The 21,445-nt window shown below is 46.9% G+C and overlaps 1 protein-coding gene across 5 annotated transcripts in view; it reads right to left on the bottom strand.

Moving 5' to 3' along the window:
• YTHDF1 (YTH N6-methyladenosine RNA binding protein 1) overlaps positions 1–21,371 on the bottom strand; it is an 82,640-nt gene extending 61,269 nt beyond the window's left edge. For all 5 annotated transcript variants that reach the window (XM_030210990.1, XM_030210992.1, XM_030210994.1 and 2 more), the window contains exons 1-3: positions 20,950–21,371; positions 20,036–20,060; positions 18,849–18,928 (exon numbers count right to left, since the gene is read on the bottom strand). In XM_030210990.1, the coding sequence (XP_030066850.1) occupies positions 18,849–18,928; positions 20,036–20,060; positions 20,950–20,976 (132 nt within the window). In that variant the 5' untranslated portion in view covers positions 20,977–21,371. The remainder of the gene's footprint in view (positions 1–18,848; positions 18,929–20,035; positions 20,061–20,949) is intronic.
• Between the last annotated feature and the right edge of the window lie 74 nt (positions 21,372–21,445).

The raw sequence follows: 21,445 nt of genomic DNA, 5'->3' as shown, positions 1-21,445 counted from the left end.
ATTGCTGCACAGCTTAGTAAACAGGGGGGTTAGATTGGAAAAGTCCCTTGAAAAATATTAAAGCATATCTTTTTCAATAAGCATTTGACTTCTGGGTTCATTAGGAATACTGGCTGTTATCTAGTCAACAGATACCATGCTGTCCTTTATTTGATCTTTTCTATTAATCTGATGTAACTTCATTTTTTTTTTCACAGAATCAGAAGAAAAGACCTGAGGTTTGAAATTTTTTTCCCCAATGCAAAACATCTATCTAGATAAATAATTCTCACCGTCAACGTTCTGTGAAGCACTGAATCTACTGTTCCTAGGGTAGGCTGTCAGGAGCACTCACCCTCCTAGGCTGTCACCACCACTCACCCTCACTCATAGACCCGCCCTCAGCCACGCCCCTTCCAGACATAATTCACAACCCCAACGTTCTAATGAAGCCACATCGCTAATCTCCAACTTCCGTCATGGTGTAGATCGCAGTTGCAAAAAGAGAAGAGCAGTGCCGGTAAGCCCCCCCCTCCCCCCCAGAGCTCTGTCATTCGGCCCTCCCGAGATGCCACTTCACCATGTCCCCCTCATCCGACTTCGGACCCCCGCCCTCTCCTCTACGACTTCGGACCTCCCCCTCCTCCCCCACACACTCCCTCTCGACTCGGCGAACAATTCGTTCCTACCCTCCACCCTCCCGTCATGATACACCTCTGGACGTACAGGACACCACTCTCTCCTCCCCACCCCCTCCAAGGGGTCGTCGCGTCGTCCCTCCAAAACACTTGCAGCCACCATCCCTCCATCGTCGCTGTTATGGCGAATGGCAGCAGCAGTCCAAAGCGTCCAAACTCTGCACTTCTCTCTCTAACACAGCTCAGGTCCCGCCCGTGTGAACACAGAACATGAGAGATAAAAGGACAGAGTCTACATGCTTTGGACTGCTGCAGCCGGCAGCCGAAACAACGATGATGAAGACTCTCACCCTCCACCCCCAACAAAAAAACACACGCAGACCCGAATCCAAATCCCCTGCAAAACCCTCAGTTCAAAAACACTTCCTCCAACTTTGCCAACACACACACAAAAAAAGCAAACAAACAAAAAAACAAACTTTGCAAGCAAGGGACATTCACCGAACCCCCCCCCCCCCCACACACACACAAAACAATACATTAAAAAAAAACCCATTCCGGGAAAAACCCACTCTCCACACACCTAAAAAAAAAAAATCCTCCAAGCCCCCTTCATACAACCTATCAATTCAACAAAAACAAACAAAAGGTAAAATTATGTATAATCATACCTGATAATTTTCTTTCCATTAATCATAGCTGATCAATCCATAGACTGGTGGGTTGTGTCCATCTACCAGCAGGTGGAGATAGAGAGCAAACTTTTGCCTCCCTATATGTGGTCATGTGCTGCCGGAAACTCCTCAGTATGTCGATATCAAAGCTCCATCCGCAGGACTCAGCACTTAGAGAATTACACCCACGAAGGGACACTCTGCCCAGCTCACCACCGCCGAAACGGGGGAGGGGAAATAACCCAGCTCATCCCCACACAAGTGGGGGAGGGGTATCCGTCCAGCTCATCCCCGCGGAGCGGGGGAGGGACACCACACCCGCCGATGCGGGGGGATCTGGCTTATCCTGCAACCGCAACCGCGGGAGGAGTTGACTGACCCTAACACCGCCGAAGCGGGAAGGGTACAAAGCTGCCCTACAGCCGCACGAAGCGGGAGGGAGTGCCGGCAGAATTTATGTCTCAATCCAGCCCCGTAAAACGGGGGGGGGAGAGGAATGCAGCAGCTCACTGTAACACAAACTCGTCTCAACTCTTGAAGAATCCAAGTGAAAAAACTTGAACACGAAGTCTTTCTGAAGTAACTGAAGACTAAACTTGCACCTGAAATGCAATCAGAATAAAAACAGTACAGATATCTGGGAGGGGCTATGGATTGATCAGCTATGATTAATGGAAAGAAAATTATCAGGTATGATTATACATAATTTTACCTTCCATATCATCAAGCTGATCAATCCATAGACTGGTGGGATGTACCGAAGCAGTACTCACCCAGGGCGGGACATTGAAATCCCTGACCCCAACACTGAAGCTCCAAACCGGGCCTCCGCCCGTGCAGCCACCGTCAAACGGTAATGCTTGGAGAAAGTATGAGCCGAAGCCCAAGTTGCCGCCTTGCATATCTCCTCCAAGGAGACGGATCCGACCCCTGCCATCGAGGCCGCCTGAGCTCTCGCGGAGAGAGCCTTCAGCTGGCTAGGCGGCACCTTCCCTGCGGCCACATAAGCCGCTGCAATGGCTTCCTTGACCCATCTTGCCACTGTAGGCTTAGCAGCCTGCAGACCCTTACGAGGACCTGCAAACAGGACAAACAGATGATCCGATTTCCGGAAATCATTGGTCACTTCCAAGTATCTGATGATGACTCGCCTCACATCCAGATATTTAAGAGCAGAGTACTCCTCTGGGTAGTCCTCCCTACGAAAGGAAGGGAGACAGAGCTGCTGATTCACATGGAAGCGAGAAACAATCTTGGGCAGGAAGGAAGGCACTGTGCGAATAGTCACTCCTGCCTCAGTGAACTGCAGAAAAGGCTCTCGACATGAGAACGCCTGGAGCTCGGAAACTCTTCTGGCTGAAGTGATAGCCACCAAAAAGACTGCTTTCAACGTCAGGTCTTTCAGAGATGCCCTTGACAAGGGTTCAAAAGGCGGCTTCTGCAATGCTCTTAGCACCAGGTTGAGATTCCACGCAGGCACCACTGAGTGCAGAGGAGGGCGCAGGTGATTAACTCCCTTGAGAAAGCGCACCACATCTGGCTGCGAAGCCAGGGAAGCACCCTTCAGGCGGCCCCTGAAGCAAGCCAGAGCCGCTACCTGGACTTTAAGGGAACTGAGCGACAGGCCTTTCTCCAGACCTTCTTGCAGGAACGCCAACACTGAAGAAATTGGAGCAGTGAAGGGAGAAAGTGAGCCTGCTTCACACCACGCTGCAAAGATACGCCAAACCCTGGCGTAAGCAGTAGAAGTAGAGCGCTTCCTCGCTCTTAGCATAGTGGCGATGACCTTGTCTGAGAAGCCCTTCTTCCTCAGACGCTGCCGCTCAATAGCCAGGCCATAAGACCAAAGGGAGAGGGATCCTCCATCACCACGGGACCCTGATGCAACAGGCCCTGCTCCACTGACAGCCGCAGAGGAATGTCGACTGAGAGCCTGATCAAGTCCGCATACCAGGGACGTCTGGGCCAATCCGGACCCACCAGGATTACCCTGCCGGGATGCTTTGCCACCCGGTCTAGCACCCTGCCCAACATGGGCCAGGGCGGGAACACATAGAGGAGCTCTTGTGTCGGCCACTGTTGGAGAAGAGCATCTACTCCCAGGGATCGAGGGTCCCGTCCTCTGCTGAAAAAGCGCGGCACTTGGCAATTGGCCGATGACGCCATCAGATCTAGGCTCGGCTGGCCCCAGCGCTTCGTGATGTCCAAGAACGCCTGAGCAGATAGCAGCCGCTCTCCGGGCTCCAAATTATGGCGACTGAGAAAGTCCGCCTTGACCTTCAAGACTCCGGCAATGGGGGCCGCTGAAAGCTGCTCCAGGTTCGCTTCCGCCCACTGGCATAGATTCATAGCCTCCCTGGCTAGAGGGGCGCTCTTGGTACCTCCCTGGCGGTTGATATAGGCCACAGCCGTGGCATTGTCCGACAGGACCCGTACAGGCTTCAACACCAGTACCGGGATGAACTCCAATAACACCAACCGAATGGCTCTGAGTTCCAGGAGGTTGATAGACCACTTGCCTCTGCAGGAGACCAGAGCCCCTGCGCTGTCCTTCCCAAGCAGTGGGCTCCCCAGCCCATCAAAGAGGCGTCTGTCGTGACGACAATCCACTCCGGGGTCACCAGAGGCATTCCTGCAGACAACTTGTCTGTCTGCGTCCACCAGCTCAGCGCCTTGCGCACTGCTGGGTCCAAGGGAAGGCGCACAGCATAATCCTCCGACATCGGAGTCCAGCGCAGCAGCAGAGATAGCTGTAGTGGTCTCATATGAGCCCTGGCCCAGGGCACTACTTCCATCGTGGCCGTCATAGAGCCCAACAGCTGCACGTAGTCCCAAGCCCGAATAGGAGAGGCTACTAGGAACTAGTCCACCTGAGCCTGAAGCTTGACAATCCGATTGTCTGGCAGGAACACTCTGCCCACTTGGGTGTCGAATCGAACTCCCAGATACTCCAGGGACTGAGTCGGGCGCAGCTGGCTCTTCTTCCAGTTGATGATCCATCCCAGGGAGCCCAAAAGAGCAACTACCCGGTCCATAGCTTTGCCGCACTCTTCATAAGAGGGGGCTCGGATCAACCAGTCGTCCAGATAAGGATGGACTTGTACTCCTTCCTTTAGCAGGAAGGCCGCTATGACCCCCATTACTTTGGAAAAGGTCCACGGAGCAGTAGCCAACCCAAAAGGGAGGGCTCTGAACTGGAAGTGTCGTCTCAGGACTGTAAAACGCAGAAAGCGTTGGAGAGGAGGCCAGATGGGAATATGCAGGTACGCTTCCTTGATGTCGAAGGAAGCCAAGACCTCTCCTGCCTTCACTGCCGCTATAACAGAGCGGAGAGTCTCCATGCGAAAGTGCCGTACTTTCAAGGCCCGATTGACCCCTTTGAGGTCGAGGATAGGCCGGACAGAACCTCCTTTCTTTGGGACCACAAAGTAAATGGAGTAACGTCCCTTGCCAATCTGATTTTTTGGCACCGGAACGTCCGCACCCAGGCGGATCAGGCTGTCCAAGGTCTGCTGCACTGCCAGCTTGACCGGAGACTTGCAGGGAGAGAGTACAAACCCGTCTCTTAAGGGTCGGCAGAACTGTAGCTTGTAGCCGTCTCTGATGACTTCCAGCACCCAAGCGTGTGAAGTTACTGTGGTCCGCTCACCCAGAAACGAGGACAGCCGTCCTCCAATCTGCACTGGGGCGTGGACCAAGGCCCCGTCACTGGGTACGAGACCCTGGGGGAGGACCGGAGGGAGCACCTCCGGGACGGCGGTCTCTGCGAAAAGAATGCTGCTTGGGGGAGAAATTCCTCTTGAAGGAAGAAGGGGCAGAGGAGCTCGACTTGCCCGGGCGGTACCGACGGGCTTCCTGCAACCGTCCTCTGGAGGTACCGGGACGAGTACTAGCCCGAGCCCTGACCTCTGGTAATCTCTTGCCCTTAGACGTGCCGAGATCGGTCACGATTTTGTCCAGCTCGACCCCAAAGAGCAGCTTGCCTTTAAAAGGCAATCTAGCCAGGCGGGATTTAGAGGCGTGGTCAGCAGACCAATGTTTCAGCCATAGCCACCGCCGCGCAGAGACTGTCTGAGCCATGCCTTTAGCTGAGGCCCTCAAGACATCATACAGCAAGTCTGCCAAATAGGCTAAGCCCGATTTCAGGGCCGGCCAATCAGCCCTCGAGGAATGATCCGAGGGGGAAGCCCGCTGCACCATAGTCAGGCACGCCCTGGCCACATAGGAGCCGCAAACTGAGGCCTGCAAACTTAAAGCAGCTGCCTCAAAGGACGACCTTAAGGCCGCCTCCAATCTTCGGTCTTGGGCGTCCTTTAGGGCCGTGCCACCTTCCACCGGCAAAGCCGTTTCCTTAGTCACCGCAGTGATTAAAGAATCCACGGTAGGCCACAGATAGGCCTCACGTTCACTCACAGCCAAAGGATAGAGGCGGGACATAGCCCTAGCCACTTTAAGGCTCGCTTCCGGGACATCCCATGGAGCCGAAATTAAGGTGTGTATGGCATCATGCACGTGGAAGGTTCTAGGCGGGCGCTTCGTCCCCAGCATAATGGCAGAGCCAACAGGGGCTGAGGGAGAGACGTCCTCCGGAGAGGAAATCTTCAAAGTGTCCATGGCCTGTAACAACAGGTTGGGCAAATCCTCTGGGCTAAAAAGCCGCGCTGCAGAGGGGTCATCCGCTCCATCCGAGCGGGGATCCATCTCCTCCAAGGAATCCGCAAAGGACCGTTGGGAGACCTCAGACACGCTGCCCTCATCTACATCGGAGGAGACAAAGTCCTCCAAGGCCTGAGAATCAACCCGAGGACGTTTACCTCTGGGAACCTCAACCTCTTTACCAGACGAGGGAGCAGGGGCAGCGTTGTGCATGAGGAAAGCCTGATGCAGCAGCAAAACAAACTCGGGGGAGAAACCCCCCAGACTGTGCACTTCCGCAGCCTGGGCAACAGCCCTAGACGCACCCTCAACCGGCGCTCGCAAGAGCGGGGGAGAAACATGCTGCGCATCCAAAATGGCGTCCGGCGCGACACTCCGCGAAGGAGCCGCGCGGGAAGAGCGGCGCTCAACTTTAGCCGCTTTGTGCCCTCGCCCAAATTAAGGGCGTTCATGGCATTAATGTCTCCAACCTCAAGGGCGGCCCCGAAGAAGCCGTCCGAGCCGCGTGGCCGGCCAACATGGCGGAGGCGAGGAGCGGGGGATGGGCGTTTATGGCGGGAAAAACCGCCACGCCGGAGGAAGGACCGGGACATTCATCGGTCACGAAACTGTCACCCAACAAGGGCGAATCAGGCTGTAAGACCCCCGCATCCCCTCTAGAAGCGCTCCAGCGAACCGGGGAGCGACCCTTTGCGCCCTCGCCCTCCGACGCCATATGCCACGAGGAGAAGAATCGGGGAACCCCCTGCCCGCTATAAAAAGGTAAAAATTACCTGCTTGCCGCTCCGAGCTGTAACGAACTGGTGTCCCAGTGAGTAGCTGCAATGAACGTTTAAATAAACGTCGAAATAAACGCCTTTAAGGACGTTTAAAATTTTTTTTTTTTTTTTTTTTTAACGGAGCCAGCGGGAGGGGGGAGAAAAGGAGGGACCTGGCACCACCAGGTTTGCACTTGCTCAAAAGAGCCCTCAACCCCAGGCCTCAACAAAACCTAAGGATTAGGCTTGGAGGCCTAGCCAGAGCTGCTGCTGTGTGTGACCACCACCTGCTGAGATAGAGAACATACAGAGGAGTTTCCGGCAGCACATGACCACATATAGGGAGGCAAAAGTTTGCTCTCTATCTCCACCTGCTGGTAGATGGACACAACCCACCAGTCTATGGATTGATCAGCTTGATGATATGGAAAAAACCTGACATTGTGAGATACAAACAAAATATCAAAGAACCACACTGACACATCCACCAACAAATACCCAGTGCGTACAAAACTCTCACCTACACACTCACACTATCACACAATGTCTTACACTCTCTCACAGACACACAACCACCGCACCCAACAACAAAACAAAAACACAAAAAAAAACACACACACACACTCAGTGTGACACACAGTCACACACTCTGAGACACACACACACTGATGACAACTAACCGAACACTACACACACACCCTAACCAAACATCAACTCACCCACACTCCTTCCCATGCAACAAAACAAAAAATACAAAATGAAATGGCACATAACACAAAAATGTCAAATATTCATTACCACCACAACACAATTATACAATAGACCTCTTAACACAATCATTGCAGAAATCAAATACCTTGCTAGCGCCCGTTTCATTGCTCACCGAAACGGGCCTTTTTTTACTAGTATATATATATAATAGCATTTTATAAAAAAGAAAGTTAACAGGTAATATGTTTGAACAAAGGCGTTTCAAGTTTAGCTGTATATAAAAGTTAACAAATCCAAACTAGCATGAAAGCTGCAATCCCAATGTATCACTTCTATATCATTTATACCACCAATTATGGTACAATCTATTACAAAACCACTTTCCTGGAACATTATGCTAGGGTGGGAGAATGCTTGCATTAAAAGTCAGTGGCATTTCCAAATCAATGATCATATTTGTAACATAGTAGATGATGGCAGAAAAAGACCTGCACGGTCCATCCAGTCTGCCCAAGAAGATAAATTCATATGTGCTACTTTTTTTATTTGTACTGTCCTCTTCAGTGCACAGACCGTATAAGTCTGGCCAGCCCTATCCCCGCCTCCCAACCACCAACCCAGCCTCCCAACCACCAGCTCTGGCACTGTATAAGTCTGCCCAGCACTATCCCCGCCGCCCTACCACCAGCCCCGGCACAGACCGTATAAGTCTGCCCAGCACTAGTCCCGCCTCCCAACCACCAGCCCCAGCACAGACAGTATATGTCTGCCCACACTAGCCCCGCCTCCCAGTAGATGGACAGTACAGTTGTTCTTCCTAATTTTCACCCATTCTGAGAAATGAAATTATATATGAATCAGCACGCTGCTTGCACTACTCTCACACATAGAAATTTCACAAGAGAAACAAGACTGGAATTGACTCCAACAACTTCATTTCATCTTTGACACACACCCTTCAGGTCACTAATGCCCCAAGTCATCACTGTCTTGGGCTAGAACTCTGATCTCTGGTCCTTGCTGTTCTGTCAATCATAGTTAACTGACTATGAGGAATATTTTCAAAGCACTTAGCCTAAGTGCTTTGAAAATATGCCTCTATGAGTCAGTGCAAGGAGAAGAAAAAAATCAGAACACAGCACAACCGAAACTGCGCTTACTAAAGTCTCCAATGACCTATTACTGGCTAAATCCACTGGTCAATATTCCATCCTCATTCTTCATGATCTTTCCGCTGCTTTTGACACTGTTAATCACAGCATACTTCTCGATACCCTGTCCTCACTTGGATTCCAGGGCTCTGTCCTTTCCTGGTTCTCTTCCTACCTCTCCCTCCGCACCTTTAGTGTTCACTCTGGTGGATCCTCTTCTACTTCTATCCCTCTGCCTGTCGGCGTACCTCAGGGTTCTGTTCTTGGTCCCCTCCTCTTTTCTATCTACACTTCTTCCCTTGGTTCATTAATCTCATCCCATGGCTTTTCCTACCATCTCTATGCTGATGACTCCCAAATCTACCTTTCTACCCCTGATATCTCACCTTGCATCCAAACCAAAGTTTCAGCGTGCTTGTCTGACATTGCTGTCTGGATGTCTCAACGCCACCTGAAATTAAATATGACCAAAACCGAGCTTCTTATTTTCCCCCCAAAACCCACCTCCCCGCTCCCCCTGTTTTCTATTTCTGTTGATGGCTCTCTCATTCTCCCTGTCTCCTCAGCTCGAAACCTTGGGGTCATCTTTGACTCTTCTCTCTCCTTCTCTACTCATATCCAGCAGATTGCCAAGACCTGTTGTTTTTTTTCTTTACAACATCCGTAAAATCCGCCCCTTTCTTTCCGAGCACTCTACCAAAACCCTTATCCACACCCTTGTCACCTCTCGTTTAGACTACTGCAATCTGCTTCTTGTTGGCCTCCCACTTAGTCACCTCTCCCCTCTCCAGTCGGTTCAAAACTCTGCTGCCCGTCTTATCTTCCGCCAGGGTCGCTTTACTCATACTACCCCTCTCCTCAAGTCGCTTCACTGGCTCCCTATCCGTTTTCGCATCCTGTTCAAACTTCTTCTACTAACCTATAAATGTACTCACTCTGCTGCTCCCCAGTATCTCTCCACACTTGTCCTTCCCTACACCCTTTCCCGTGCACTCCGCTCCATGCATAAATCCTTCTTATCTGTTCCCTTCTCCACTACTGCCAACTCCAGACTTCGCGCCTTCTGTCTCGCTGCACCCTACGCCTGGAATAAACTTCCTGAGCCCCTACGTCTTTAAATCTAGACTGAAAGCCCACCTCTTTAACATTGCTTTTGACTCGTAACCACTTGTAACCACTCGCCTCCACCTACCCTCCTCTCTTCCTTCCCGTACACATTAATTGATTTGATTACTTTATTTTTTGTCTATTAGATTGTAAGCTCTTTGAGCAGGGACTGTCTTTCTTCTATGTTTGTGCAGCGCTGCATACGCCTTGTAGCGCTATAGAAATGCTAAATAGTAGTAGTAGTAGTAGCATTTCTACAGCAAAACAAAGTAACTTAGAGGATAGAAATTTCCTTTTTTCAATTCCAATAGCCAGCCTGTCCTCCACTTTCCCATTCAATATCTCAATATTTGCTGAAGGAATAGCATAGCAATCACTTCCGAGTGTCAAGAAGTACTTCTAGGGGGCATGGCGGTGGGGAGGGTTTACAAAAAACACACCCAGAAGGTGAACTTCCAGCATAGTCTGAGGAAGGGACCTATATTTAGTTCATGCCTTACATAGGTGGGATAGTAGGGCTCCTCTATGTATCTCCCAGCTTCAGCAATGCCCTTGTCCTCTTCCCCTCCCAAAAATATATACACATTCACCACCTCAGAATTTGAGCGCTATCTTCAATCCTCAAGACACAAGCAGTATCTCATAGTGCTAGACTTTCAGAAGAACTATCTTCTCACTCCCTTCTCCCATGGACAGCCACCATTGTTCAGAAAGGACTACCTTCAGTTCCACCTTCCCTGCTACATGACGACTTAGTAATGTGCTTCTCTTTCTCAGGCACACGTTTTCCCCGCATGAGCACTTTCACCATTTCATTTTACTTTCTATTCAGCATGTTTGTTCAGAAAACCCTAAAGGTAAAGATGTAGCTAATTCCACTGAATTATCCAAGCTGGATCTTTCTGGTTTAAGTCTTCTACCATACAAAAGGTGAACTGCTTTCTAGCTGCTTATATGCGCCGTCCTTATACTACCACTAGTAAAAAAAAAATGTCAGTTTCTCATTGAAATGAAACGGGCGCTAGCAAGGTAATGACTTTCTGCCATTAATGTTTTTAAGGGCTCTCCACTTGCCTCCTCCTTTGATGTCTGTACCTTGGAGTTCATTTTCAGAGAGTGGAAGAGAGAGATACACGTGGAGGGGCATAATCGAACGGCGCTGGCCATCTATATGGGCAGCCATCTATATGGCCGGCGCCACAAACAGCGGTCCCGGACCGTATTATCGAAAAAGATGGCTGGCCATCTTTCGTTTCGTAATATGGTTGTGGCCGGCCAAATGTCAGAGATGGCCGGTATCGGTTTTCGCCGATAATGGAAACCGATGCCGGCCATCTCAAAACCGGTCAAATCCAAGGCATTTGGTCGTGGGAATACGGTTGGGGCCGGCCAAATGTCAGATGGCCGGGTTTGAGATGGCCGGCATTGGTTTTCGCTGATAATGGAACCCGATGCCGGCCAACTCAAACCCGGCCAAATCCAAGGCATTTGGTCGTGGGAGGGGCCAGCATTTGTAGTGCACTGTCTGTACCTAGGAGTTCAACTTTCTTGAAAGTGAGAGTCCTGTCAGGCGGTCTGTGTGCTTCCCACCACCATGGCCCTCTGTTCTCGGGTCATGGCGTTAGTATGTAGCCTTCCCTTCCCTCCGAGGGCGGGGCAGTGAGTGTGATTGCCTGTGGTTGGTCCCTTCTCCTTCTGACATGTTACCATGCAGCCTTCCCTGCCCTCGGAGAATGAGGCACTGACAACGACTGCAATTGCCTGTGGTTGGTCCCTTCTTCTTCTGACGTTGCGTTTGTTTCCCTGGCAACTATACAGAGTTCCCTCGAAGGCGGGGCGATTACGAACCCTACGTCCAGACTTGGACATAGTTGCAATCACAGAGACATGGCTCAATGGTTCCCATGAATGGGATGCAAACATACCAGGCTATAATCTTTTTAGGAAGGATAGAGAGGGGCGTAAAGGTGGAGTAGCTCTGTATGTGAGAAATGATATCACAGCGACTGAAATGACAGGGAACTGGGGAAAGGAAGAAACGATATGGATCACCTTAAAAAGAGAGGATAAAACCTCTGTCCATGTGGGTGTTGTCTACAGACCTCCAACACAATTGGAGGCCCTAGATAAAGATTTGATCGCTGATATTCAAAAGTTGGGGAAGAAAAGAGAGGTGCTGTTGTTGGGAGATTTCAATCTGCCGGACGTAGATTGGACGGTTCCGTCTGCGAAATCGGAAAGAAGTAGAGAGATCGTGGATGCTTTTCAAAGTGCTTTGCTCAGACAAATGGTGTCAGAACCCACAAGGGAGGGAGCGACACTAGATCTGGCACTCACAAATGGGGATGTGTCAAATGTCCGAGTGGGTGCCACCTGGGCAGCAGTGACCATCAAACGGTTTGGTTTGATATGACGGCTGAAGAGGAGGGTGGCCACTCAAAACTCAAAGTCCTGGATTTCAAACATGCTGACTTTAGTAAAATGGGGGAATACCTGAGGAAGGAGCTGATGGGAGGAAATACAAGAAGTGGAAGGACAGTGGTCCAGACTGAAAGAAGCTATAAATAGGGCCACGAACCTTTATGTAAGGAAAGTAAATAAAAGCAAGAGAAAAAGGAAACCGATATGGTTCTCCAAGCAAGTGGCTGAGAAAATAAAGGCTAAAGAGTTGGCATTCCAGAAATACAAAAAAAAACTCATGAAAAGGGACACCGGATGAAACTGAAAGAAGCCAAGAGAGAGATACGTCTGGCGAAAGCGCAAACGGAAGAACAAATGGCTAGAAATGTAAGGAGGGGTGGCAAAATTTTCTTCAGGTATATTAGTGAAAGGAGAATGACTAAAAAGGGAATTGCGAGACTAAAAGATACTGCGAACCGCTATGTGGATAATGATGAAGAAAAAGCAAATTTGCTAAATAGATATTTCTGTTCTGTTTTCACAGAAGAAAATCCTGGAGAAGGACCGCGATAGACTGCAAAAAGTACAAATGAGATTGAAGTGGATAGAGCACCGTTCACGGAAGAGAGTGTGTATGAACAACTTGAAAAGCTAAAAGGTGGACAAAGCCATGGGACCGGATGGGATCCACCCTAGGATATTGAGGGAGCTCAGAGAGGTTCTGGCGGGTCCTCTTAAAGATTTGTTTAATAAATCCTTGGAGACGGGAGAGGTTCCGAGGGATTGGAGAACGGCGGATGTGGTCCCTCTTCACAAAAGTGGTGATAGGGAAGAAGCTGGAAACTACAGGCCGGTAAGCCTCACTTCAGTTATTGGAAAAGTAATGGAAGCGATGCTGAAGGAAAGGATAGTGAATTTCCTGGAAGCCAATAAGTTGCAAGATCTGAGACAACATGGATTTACCAAAGGGAAATTGTGCCAAACGAACCTCATTGAGTTCTTTGATTGGGTGACAGGAGAATTGAATCAGGGGCGAGCTATGGACGTAATCTACTTAGATTTCAGCAAAGCTTTTGACACGGTTCCCCACAGGAGGCTCTTAAATAAACTGGATGGGCTGAAGATAGGACCCGAAGTGGTGAACTGGATTAGGAACTGGTTGACGGACAGACGCCAGAGGGTGGCGGTGAATGGAATTCGCTCGGAGCGAAAGGTAAGTAGTGGAGTGCCTCAAGGATCGGTGCTGGGGCCGATTCTGTTCAATATATTTGTGAGTGACATTGCCGAAGGGTTAGAAGGTAAAGTTTGCCTATTTGCGGATGATACTAAGATCTGTAACAGAGTGGACACCCCGGAGGGAGTGGAAAACATGAAAAAGGACCTACGGAAGCTAGAAGAATGGTCTAAGGTTTGGCAATTAAAATTCAATGCGAAGAAATGCAAAGTGATGCACTTAGGAAGTAGAAATCCACGGGAGACGTATGTGTTAGGCGGGGAGAGTCTGATAGGTACGGACGGAGAGAGGGATCTTGGGGTGATAGTATCTGAGGATTTGAAGGCGACGAAACAGTGTGACAAGGCGGTGGCCGTAGCTAGAAGGTTGTTAGGCTGTATAAAGAGAGGTGTGACCAGCAGAAGTAAGTGGGTGTTGATGCCCCTGTATAAGTCGTTGGTGAGGCCCCACCTGGAGTATTGTGTTCAGTTTTGGAGGCCGTATCTTGTTAAGGATGTAAAAAGAATTGAAGTGGTGCAAAGAAAAGCTACGAAAATGATATGGGATTTGCGTTACAAGACGTATGAGGAGAGACTTGCTGAACTAAACATGTATACTCTGGAGGAAAGGAGAAACAGGGGTGATATGATACAGACGTTCAAATATTTGAAAGGTATTAATCCGCAAATTAACCTTTTCCGGAGATGGGAAGGTGGTAGAACGAGAGGACATGAAATGAGATTGAAGGGGGGCAGACTCAAGAAAAATGTCAGGAAGTATTTTTTCACGGAGAGAGTAGTGGATGCTTGGAATGCCCTCCTGCGGGAGGTGGTGGAAATGAAAACGGTAACGGAATTCAAACATGCGTGGGATAAGCATAAAGGAATCCTGTGCCGAAGGAATGGATCCTCAGGAGCTTAGTCAAGATCGGGAGGCGAGGCTGGTGGTTGGGAGGCGGGGATAGTGCTGGACAGACTTGTACGGTCTGTGCCAGAGCCGGTGGTTGGGAGGCAGGGCTGGTGGCAGGGAGGTGAGGATAGTGCTGGGCAGACTTATACGGTCTGTGCCTGTGCCAGAGCCGGTGATTGGGAGGTGGGGCTGGTGGTTGGGAGGCGGGGATAGTGCGGGGCAGACTTATACTGTCTGTGCCCTGAAGAGCACAGGTACAAATCAAAGTAGGGTATACACAAAAAGCAGCAAATATGAGTTATCTTGTTGGGCAGACTGGATGGACCGTGCAGGTCTTTTTCTGCCGTCATCTACTATGTTACTATGTTACTACGAACACTACATGGCTTCACTGCCATGGAGTCAGCTTCAGAATGTTGGAGGTGTGATTATATTAGATAAGTCTTTCCCAAAGCTCAAAGCAGAATGGAACTTGAGTTATAGAATCAAAACCCAAGAAAAGGAAAGCTGATTTTAATCTCCACATTAAAAATTTTAGTAAGCCTCTTTGATCCTGAGGTAACATGAGTTAAGAATTTTAAAGAGCATATTGAGACTAGAAAGAGTTAGGAAGGTCCATTTACTGAAATCAGGCAGTTTGATACCAGTTTTCCAGCTTCAGTCCAAATCTCTATTGCAAATTGAAAAAATAAAAATAAAAAAAGGCGGCAATGACTCAGATCTATTCGATCTAATAACCCCCTGAACTACGAACTTACTGGCTGATTATTCTCAGGCAGAGTTAGTCAAATACTACACTTGCACTCCCTACCACCTAACAATTCTCAAATAGGTCTGAAATATTGAAAATGAAATGGAGATATCTGTTTGTCCAAAGTGGATCTCACAGCATCCTGGTTACATGTGTAATATTTACAGATAAAATACTAAAGAGTGTTGAGTTTGAAACCCCATTTACACCATAAACCAGATGCACAAGGTACACACTTCAGTACTTTAACCCTATACCATGTTGCCCACAGTCAGGCAAGATTCTAAGAAACTGGGAAGGCTCTGCAGTATTGGGCTGGAAATGGGCAGACCAGATGGAGCCTTGCCATAGTTATCCAACATCACATCCCAAGCCTCTAGGAGTAACCTAAAAGGTTTTTTTTTCTTAATCTCTTGCTGCTCATATTAAAATACACTTCCTACCATATAGTAACAACCCATGGAATCTTGTTTGCTTGCGAGCACAGGTAGTATGACAGGGCATACACAAAACTGTTCATGTCAATCACTTTTATGGTCAGGCCCCTCAAAGTGCTGCTTACAAACAGAAGTAAATAGTCCTATAAAAAGAGGAAGATTAATATATAACCTACTGGATGAATATGACAAAGAATAGTGTGCAATAAATTGTTTTCCTTAATGGGCTCACAGGGGCATTTGCTGGATAAGATGCAAAAGTCAGTGCATTTCTAAAAGATTTCAACATGTGACCTCAGATGCCCTGTAAAGGTCAGAAGACAACATTGCTTTCCATTACTTCAGAAGTGCTATAATTGCTCCAGAAATGCGTAATATAGAAGGGAAAAGATAGAAAGTTATTTTTTTTAGAAATCACAAAATTTAACAGTATCCTTGCCTTTTGTTGTAAAGTTCAGACATTAACATGTTCAATATGAGATTAACAGAATGAAACTTTCTGCACTGTACTATATGGCAACACATATATACCATGTAGGTATATTAATATTTTATTTTCAGTACTTGACAAAATACAGAAGCCAAAGTCCTTTCTACATTATTACTGTGCAGTGGGGTGCTGCCCAGTACTACGTTATGGCGTTGGGGCGATTTAAGAGCTTATGAGACAAAAACGAAATGTTAAACACGTAGAAACAGAAGGCTGAGAACCAACAATAAGGGAACAATTTTCAGATATGGCATTGTGCCTCCTGTATGCCAATGCAACTGGCTAAGTACAACTTTTTTTTTTTTTTTTTTTAACATTGTGGTCTAGGCTTTACTGTTCCTGAATGAGTAACTTCTTACCCGTTTCTGAAGCAGATGTTTCAAAGCACCCCCTTCAGCAAACAAGAGGCTAAAGAGCAGATCACCCTTCATCATTAAAGATGGTCAAGATAAACCCAACCAGAAAACATTCAATGTGCCACTGCACTGCCAATTTTGTGATCAGGAGGACGGACAGGATAGATGAGAAAGATTAAGGACCTGACCATCAACTTAGCTGTAAGATGGTTAAGTTTTAAAATATGCAATTAAAATGAAGTCTAGTAATTCTGTTGCCTAATTGCATTAAGAATAGTTTTTACTAGAAGTAATGCTTTATAAAGCAATGTCACAAACAGATGCACAAGAATTAATTACATTTTAAACACCGTCTCTCTTCTGCAGAATTCTCATGTCAAGTAGTATTTTTTATTTTTGTTACATTTGTACCCTGCACTTTCCCACTCATAGCAGGCTTATTGCGGCTTACATGGGGCAATGGAGGGTTAAGTGACTTGCCCAGAGTCACAAGGAGCTGCCTGTGCCTGAAGTGGGAATCAAACTCAGTTCCTCAGGACCAGAGTCCACCAGCCTAACCACTAGGCCACTCCTCCACAACATGCAATTGGACTCCAAGGGGGGGGGGGGAGGTTAGAAATATGCAGGCTTTACTTTCTACAACTGGAAAAAAAAAATCAAGGACCTGCAGATTTACATAAGTACATAAGTATTGCCATACTGGGAAAGACCAAAGGTCCACCAAGCCCAGCATCTTGTTTCCAACAGTGGCCAATCCAGGTCACAAATACCCGGCAAGATCCCCAAAAAGTACAAAACATTTTATACTGCTTATCCCAGAAATAGTGGATTTTCCCAAAGTCCACTTAATAATAGTCTATAGACTTTTCCTTTAGGAACCCATCCAAACCTTTTTAAAACTCCGCTAAGCTAACCGCCTTTACCACATTATCTGGCAACTAATTCCAGAGTTTAATTACACGTTGAGTGAAGAAACATTTTCTCCGATTCGTTTTAAATTTACTACATTGTAGCTTCATCGCATGCCCCCTAGTCCTAGTATTTTTGGAAAGCGTAAAGACACTTCACATCTACCCGTTGAACTCCACTCATTATTTTATAGACCTCTATCATATCTCCCCCTCAGCTGCCTTTTCTCCAAGCTGAAGAGCCCTATCCGCTTTAGCTCTTCCTCATAGGGAAGTCATCCCATCCCCTTTATCATTTTCATCGCCGTTCTCTGTACCTTTTCTAATTCCACTATATCTTTTCTGAGATGTAGTGACCAGAATTGAACACAATATTCGAGGTGCGGTCGCACCATGGAGCGATATAAAGGCATTATAACATCCTCATTTTTGTTTTCCATTCCTTTCCTAATACCTAACATTCTATTTGCTTTCTTAGCCGCAGCAGCACACTGAGCAGAAGGTTTCAACGTATCATCAACGACACCTAGATCCCTTTCTTGTTCCGTGACTCCTAACATGGAACCTTGCATAACGTAGCTATAATTCGGGTTCCTCTTTCCCACATGCATCACTTTGCACTTGCTCACATTAAACATCATCTACCATTTAGACACCCAGTCTCCCAGTCTTGTAAGGTCTTCTTGTAATTTTTCACAATCCTCCCCCGACTTAATGACTTTGAATAACTTTGTGTCATCAGCAAATTGAATTACCTCACTAGTTACTCCCATCTCTAGGTCATTTATAAACATGTTAAAAAGCAGCGGTCCCAGCACAGACACCTGGGGAATCCCACTAACTACCCTTCTCCATTGAGAATACTGACCAATTTCTGAGGAACAAAGTCCCATGAATTTCTGGCACAGAATAAAATGCATATCAGTGTTCTCCCCAGAAACCGTTGCCACTGGCATGAAGGGGCAGCTGAGAGGGCGAGTACTGCATAGTATTATAAAATTTCTGTTTCAGGTGGTCATGGGGAGAACACTGCATATATTGGCCACTTCTATACCGCATCACTATCTTGATTTAAAAAAAATGAAAAATAAAACTAGCAGAGAAATATATAAGTTGTCCCTCTGTAAGTAGATGGAGTCAACACTTGTTGATTATAGCAAAATATGATTTCTATAAACAAGAGTTATTTTGAGGAACAATGTTTCATTAATATTATTACAGAAGGTGAAAGGGGATAGATTCCGAAGTAACTTGAGGAAATACTTCACAGAAAGGTGGTGAATTTGGGCCTCCTGGTGAGAGTGGTGGAGACAAAATTAGAATCTGAATTCAAGAGAGCTAGGGACAATTACATAGTATCCCTAAGGGTATGGTCTTTGTCTACATTTTTCTATGAAACAGTAATAAGTTGCATGTCGTTTTGTGCTATCTTTATTGACAAAAAGCATATATGCAAATTGATGATTTCAAAATATATTAAACTACACTATTTAAAATATAAAATCAAAAATACCTTCATAGGAGATAGGGATGGAAAGGCCCCAAAACCCTCATCTGCTGAGTCAGCAGCTTCCTTCACTCCTCAGAATGAAAGAATAATTTCTTCCATAGCAGTTAGAAAATTCCATCTGTTTTTCCATGGCTAGCAGGAAAAGTACTCAATTTGAAAATCTGTGCTCTCGGCCATCAGTAATTATTAAATGCACTTACCTGACTTGACTGTCCAGAAAGGTAGGGTTCAAAATCATTGTCATGAACAGTATCCTTCTGATGTAATGATCCATTTTGCACTACAACAGTAAATTGCTTGCCATCAGAATTTACCTTACTCATTTTTCAGAGAATAATTGTACACTTTTTCTGCAGTGACTAACAGTTCTCATCATTCCACTAGTTCCTGGTATACTGAGGCTGGTACTTACACAACTTGCAAATCTGAATGTGTTTAACATTTAGAAAAATTATAACTTTGTTTAATGTGGTAAGACATTAGCATAAACTTTGATAAGACACATCTAAGGTTATAACATTCCTCTAAATACCAATAGTCTTTGGCCAACCATTATGTTGACCTTTATAGCAACCAAGGCACTTTTATTCCCTTTAAAATTATGATCAATATTTTGCTCATACAGAGTACCTTGAAATGCTGTGGATTTATGATGGTAAGTGATAAACCAAAAGTACTGTTAGAAATCCAGGGATGGATGAGAAGTTTAACAAGCTTGAAGATAAAAGAAGAGGATGAGATGAAGTGATTCAGCGTTCAGAGCTAAAGGAAATATTATATTGCTTTTGACTATATATACTGAATATTTTGTCACACTGGTGTTCAAAGATTATTTGAATTATTTATAAATTCTTGCAGATATTTTCTTTAACTTTTGAGGCCATGATCTTGTTCTAATCTTCTAAATAAGGAGGAAATAAAAGGCACACCTTATGTTTATTTATATTCACAAGCGAGCATAAGAGTTTATATACACTGATATATAAACCCTTCTTCACATAATCATACCCTGTATTAAGTTATCAAGTTTGTTGACAAACACACAAACAATATTTAATGAATTACCTGTGCAGTGATCCTGACACATGCCTTTCAAGAAAGGACAGTAGTAACGCACATAAAACTGCCTAGTGTTGAAACACTCTGGAGTATAATACTCATCACTTTTCTTCCCTCGTCTTTGAGCCATATTGTCTATGTTTCCTGTACTTGCAAGCAGTTGCTGTACCATACCTATTTGGCTATAAAACTCCATATAAATCCTTTTGCAATGACTAATAAGGAATCATTACTTCTGGTTTAAAGGCAGATATAAGCAAATAGATAAATTTCAAGTTGTACATAAACATCTTAAATTATGTACACGGAAACCACACCACCTCCTTACCTTTATTATCTTGGCCTTTTGGTCTCTGCAGTTTCAAATGCCACCCATGCAGAATATGCAAACAAAACAAAAAGTCAAGAATAAAACGTATGCATCCACAAAAGGTTTTAACAGATTTTTTACATTCAGTGAGTCTTTTTCTAAGCTAGAGCCAATCTGCAAAGTAAAGGATACTAGAGAAAGAAAAAAAACTCTGTCATGTTTATGCAAAAGAAAGAAAATCTGAAGGAATAGAAGAAAAAAAGGGATGAAACAAAGGCAAAGATAGGAGCGAACGATAGCATTAGCAGGGGTAGGGAGTAGCCTAATGGTTAGTGCAGTGGCCCAAGAACCAGGTAAACCACACTGCAGCTCCTCGTGACTCTGGGCAAGTCAAAGTACCCATATACTGTATGTAAGCCATTTTGCTTGTAGCCACAGAAAGGCAGAATGTCAAATCCCATCCCCTTTTTTCACACTCATTTTTCAATAATAGTTCAGGACGAGTTGCATACTGCACTTGCGAGTCCTACAAGGCCAAGGAAATACATTGAAGAACGCAAGTCTGTACTAAGAGCAATGGAGGATTAAGTAACTTGCCATAAATCACAAGCAGCCCCAATAAGATCTTAATCCAGGCTTCCTTGTTTCTAAACCCACTGCTTTAACCATTAGGCTACTCCTCCCCGTCAAAGAAAATAAACAGAGAATGAAATATTTCATCTTCCCGCCCCCCTCCCGCGTCTACAGGAAAATCACTTCGTACGTATGCCTTAAAAAAGGAAATACAACTGCGAGGAGGAAGAAGTGGGTACAGGGAAAATGAAGGCAGATAAAAGAGCATATGGCCTATCCAATCCACCCAGTCTCACACAGCGCACGGATCTCGGGGAAGAAGGCCCTAGCAGGGCACAGGCCCGGCCTCCCGCACCTACCTGAGGGTCAACGCTTGTGGCAGACATAATTCATGAACCGGCCCGTGATGAGCGCGAAGGTTCACAGCGGCACGGCGAGGGGCGGGGGCGAGGGCAGCGCGGGCACCGGTGGCGGCTCTGGCCTAACTGGGCGCGCTCGCTCTCTGACTCCCGCCGGCTCCCGGCGCTCGCGCTCTCTCCTCTCTGTGGCGGGGGGCGCCGCTCCACTCTTTCACATTCCCGCCTGAGCGGCCGCTTCTCCTACAAACAACAGGCAGTACTGGCAGAGTTCTGTTACAGACAAGGAGGAGACAGTGGGGCTCGGGCCGAAAGCAGCCGGGGAATATACAACGATGATGAGAAACCTCCACTCCAATGGCGGCCGCGGGGGACGAGGCAGATCGCCGGTGACGTCAGCAGCCGCGCACGGCACGCCGGGACAAAACGGGAACGGAGTACGCTGGCGCATGCGCTTCAGACAGCATAGCTACCTCTGCTCTGAGTCTGGGAGCCGGCA

The sequence above is a fragment of the Microcaecilia unicolor genome, chromosome 8, assembly GCF_901765095.1.
Source record: "Microcaecilia unicolor chromosome 8, aMicUni1.1, whole genome shotgun sequence".
NCBI lineage: Eukaryota > Metazoa > Chordata > Amphibia > Gymnophiona > Siphonopidae > Microcaecilia > Microcaecilia unicolor.
This window is presented reverse-complemented; position numbering and strand designations above follow the sequence as displayed.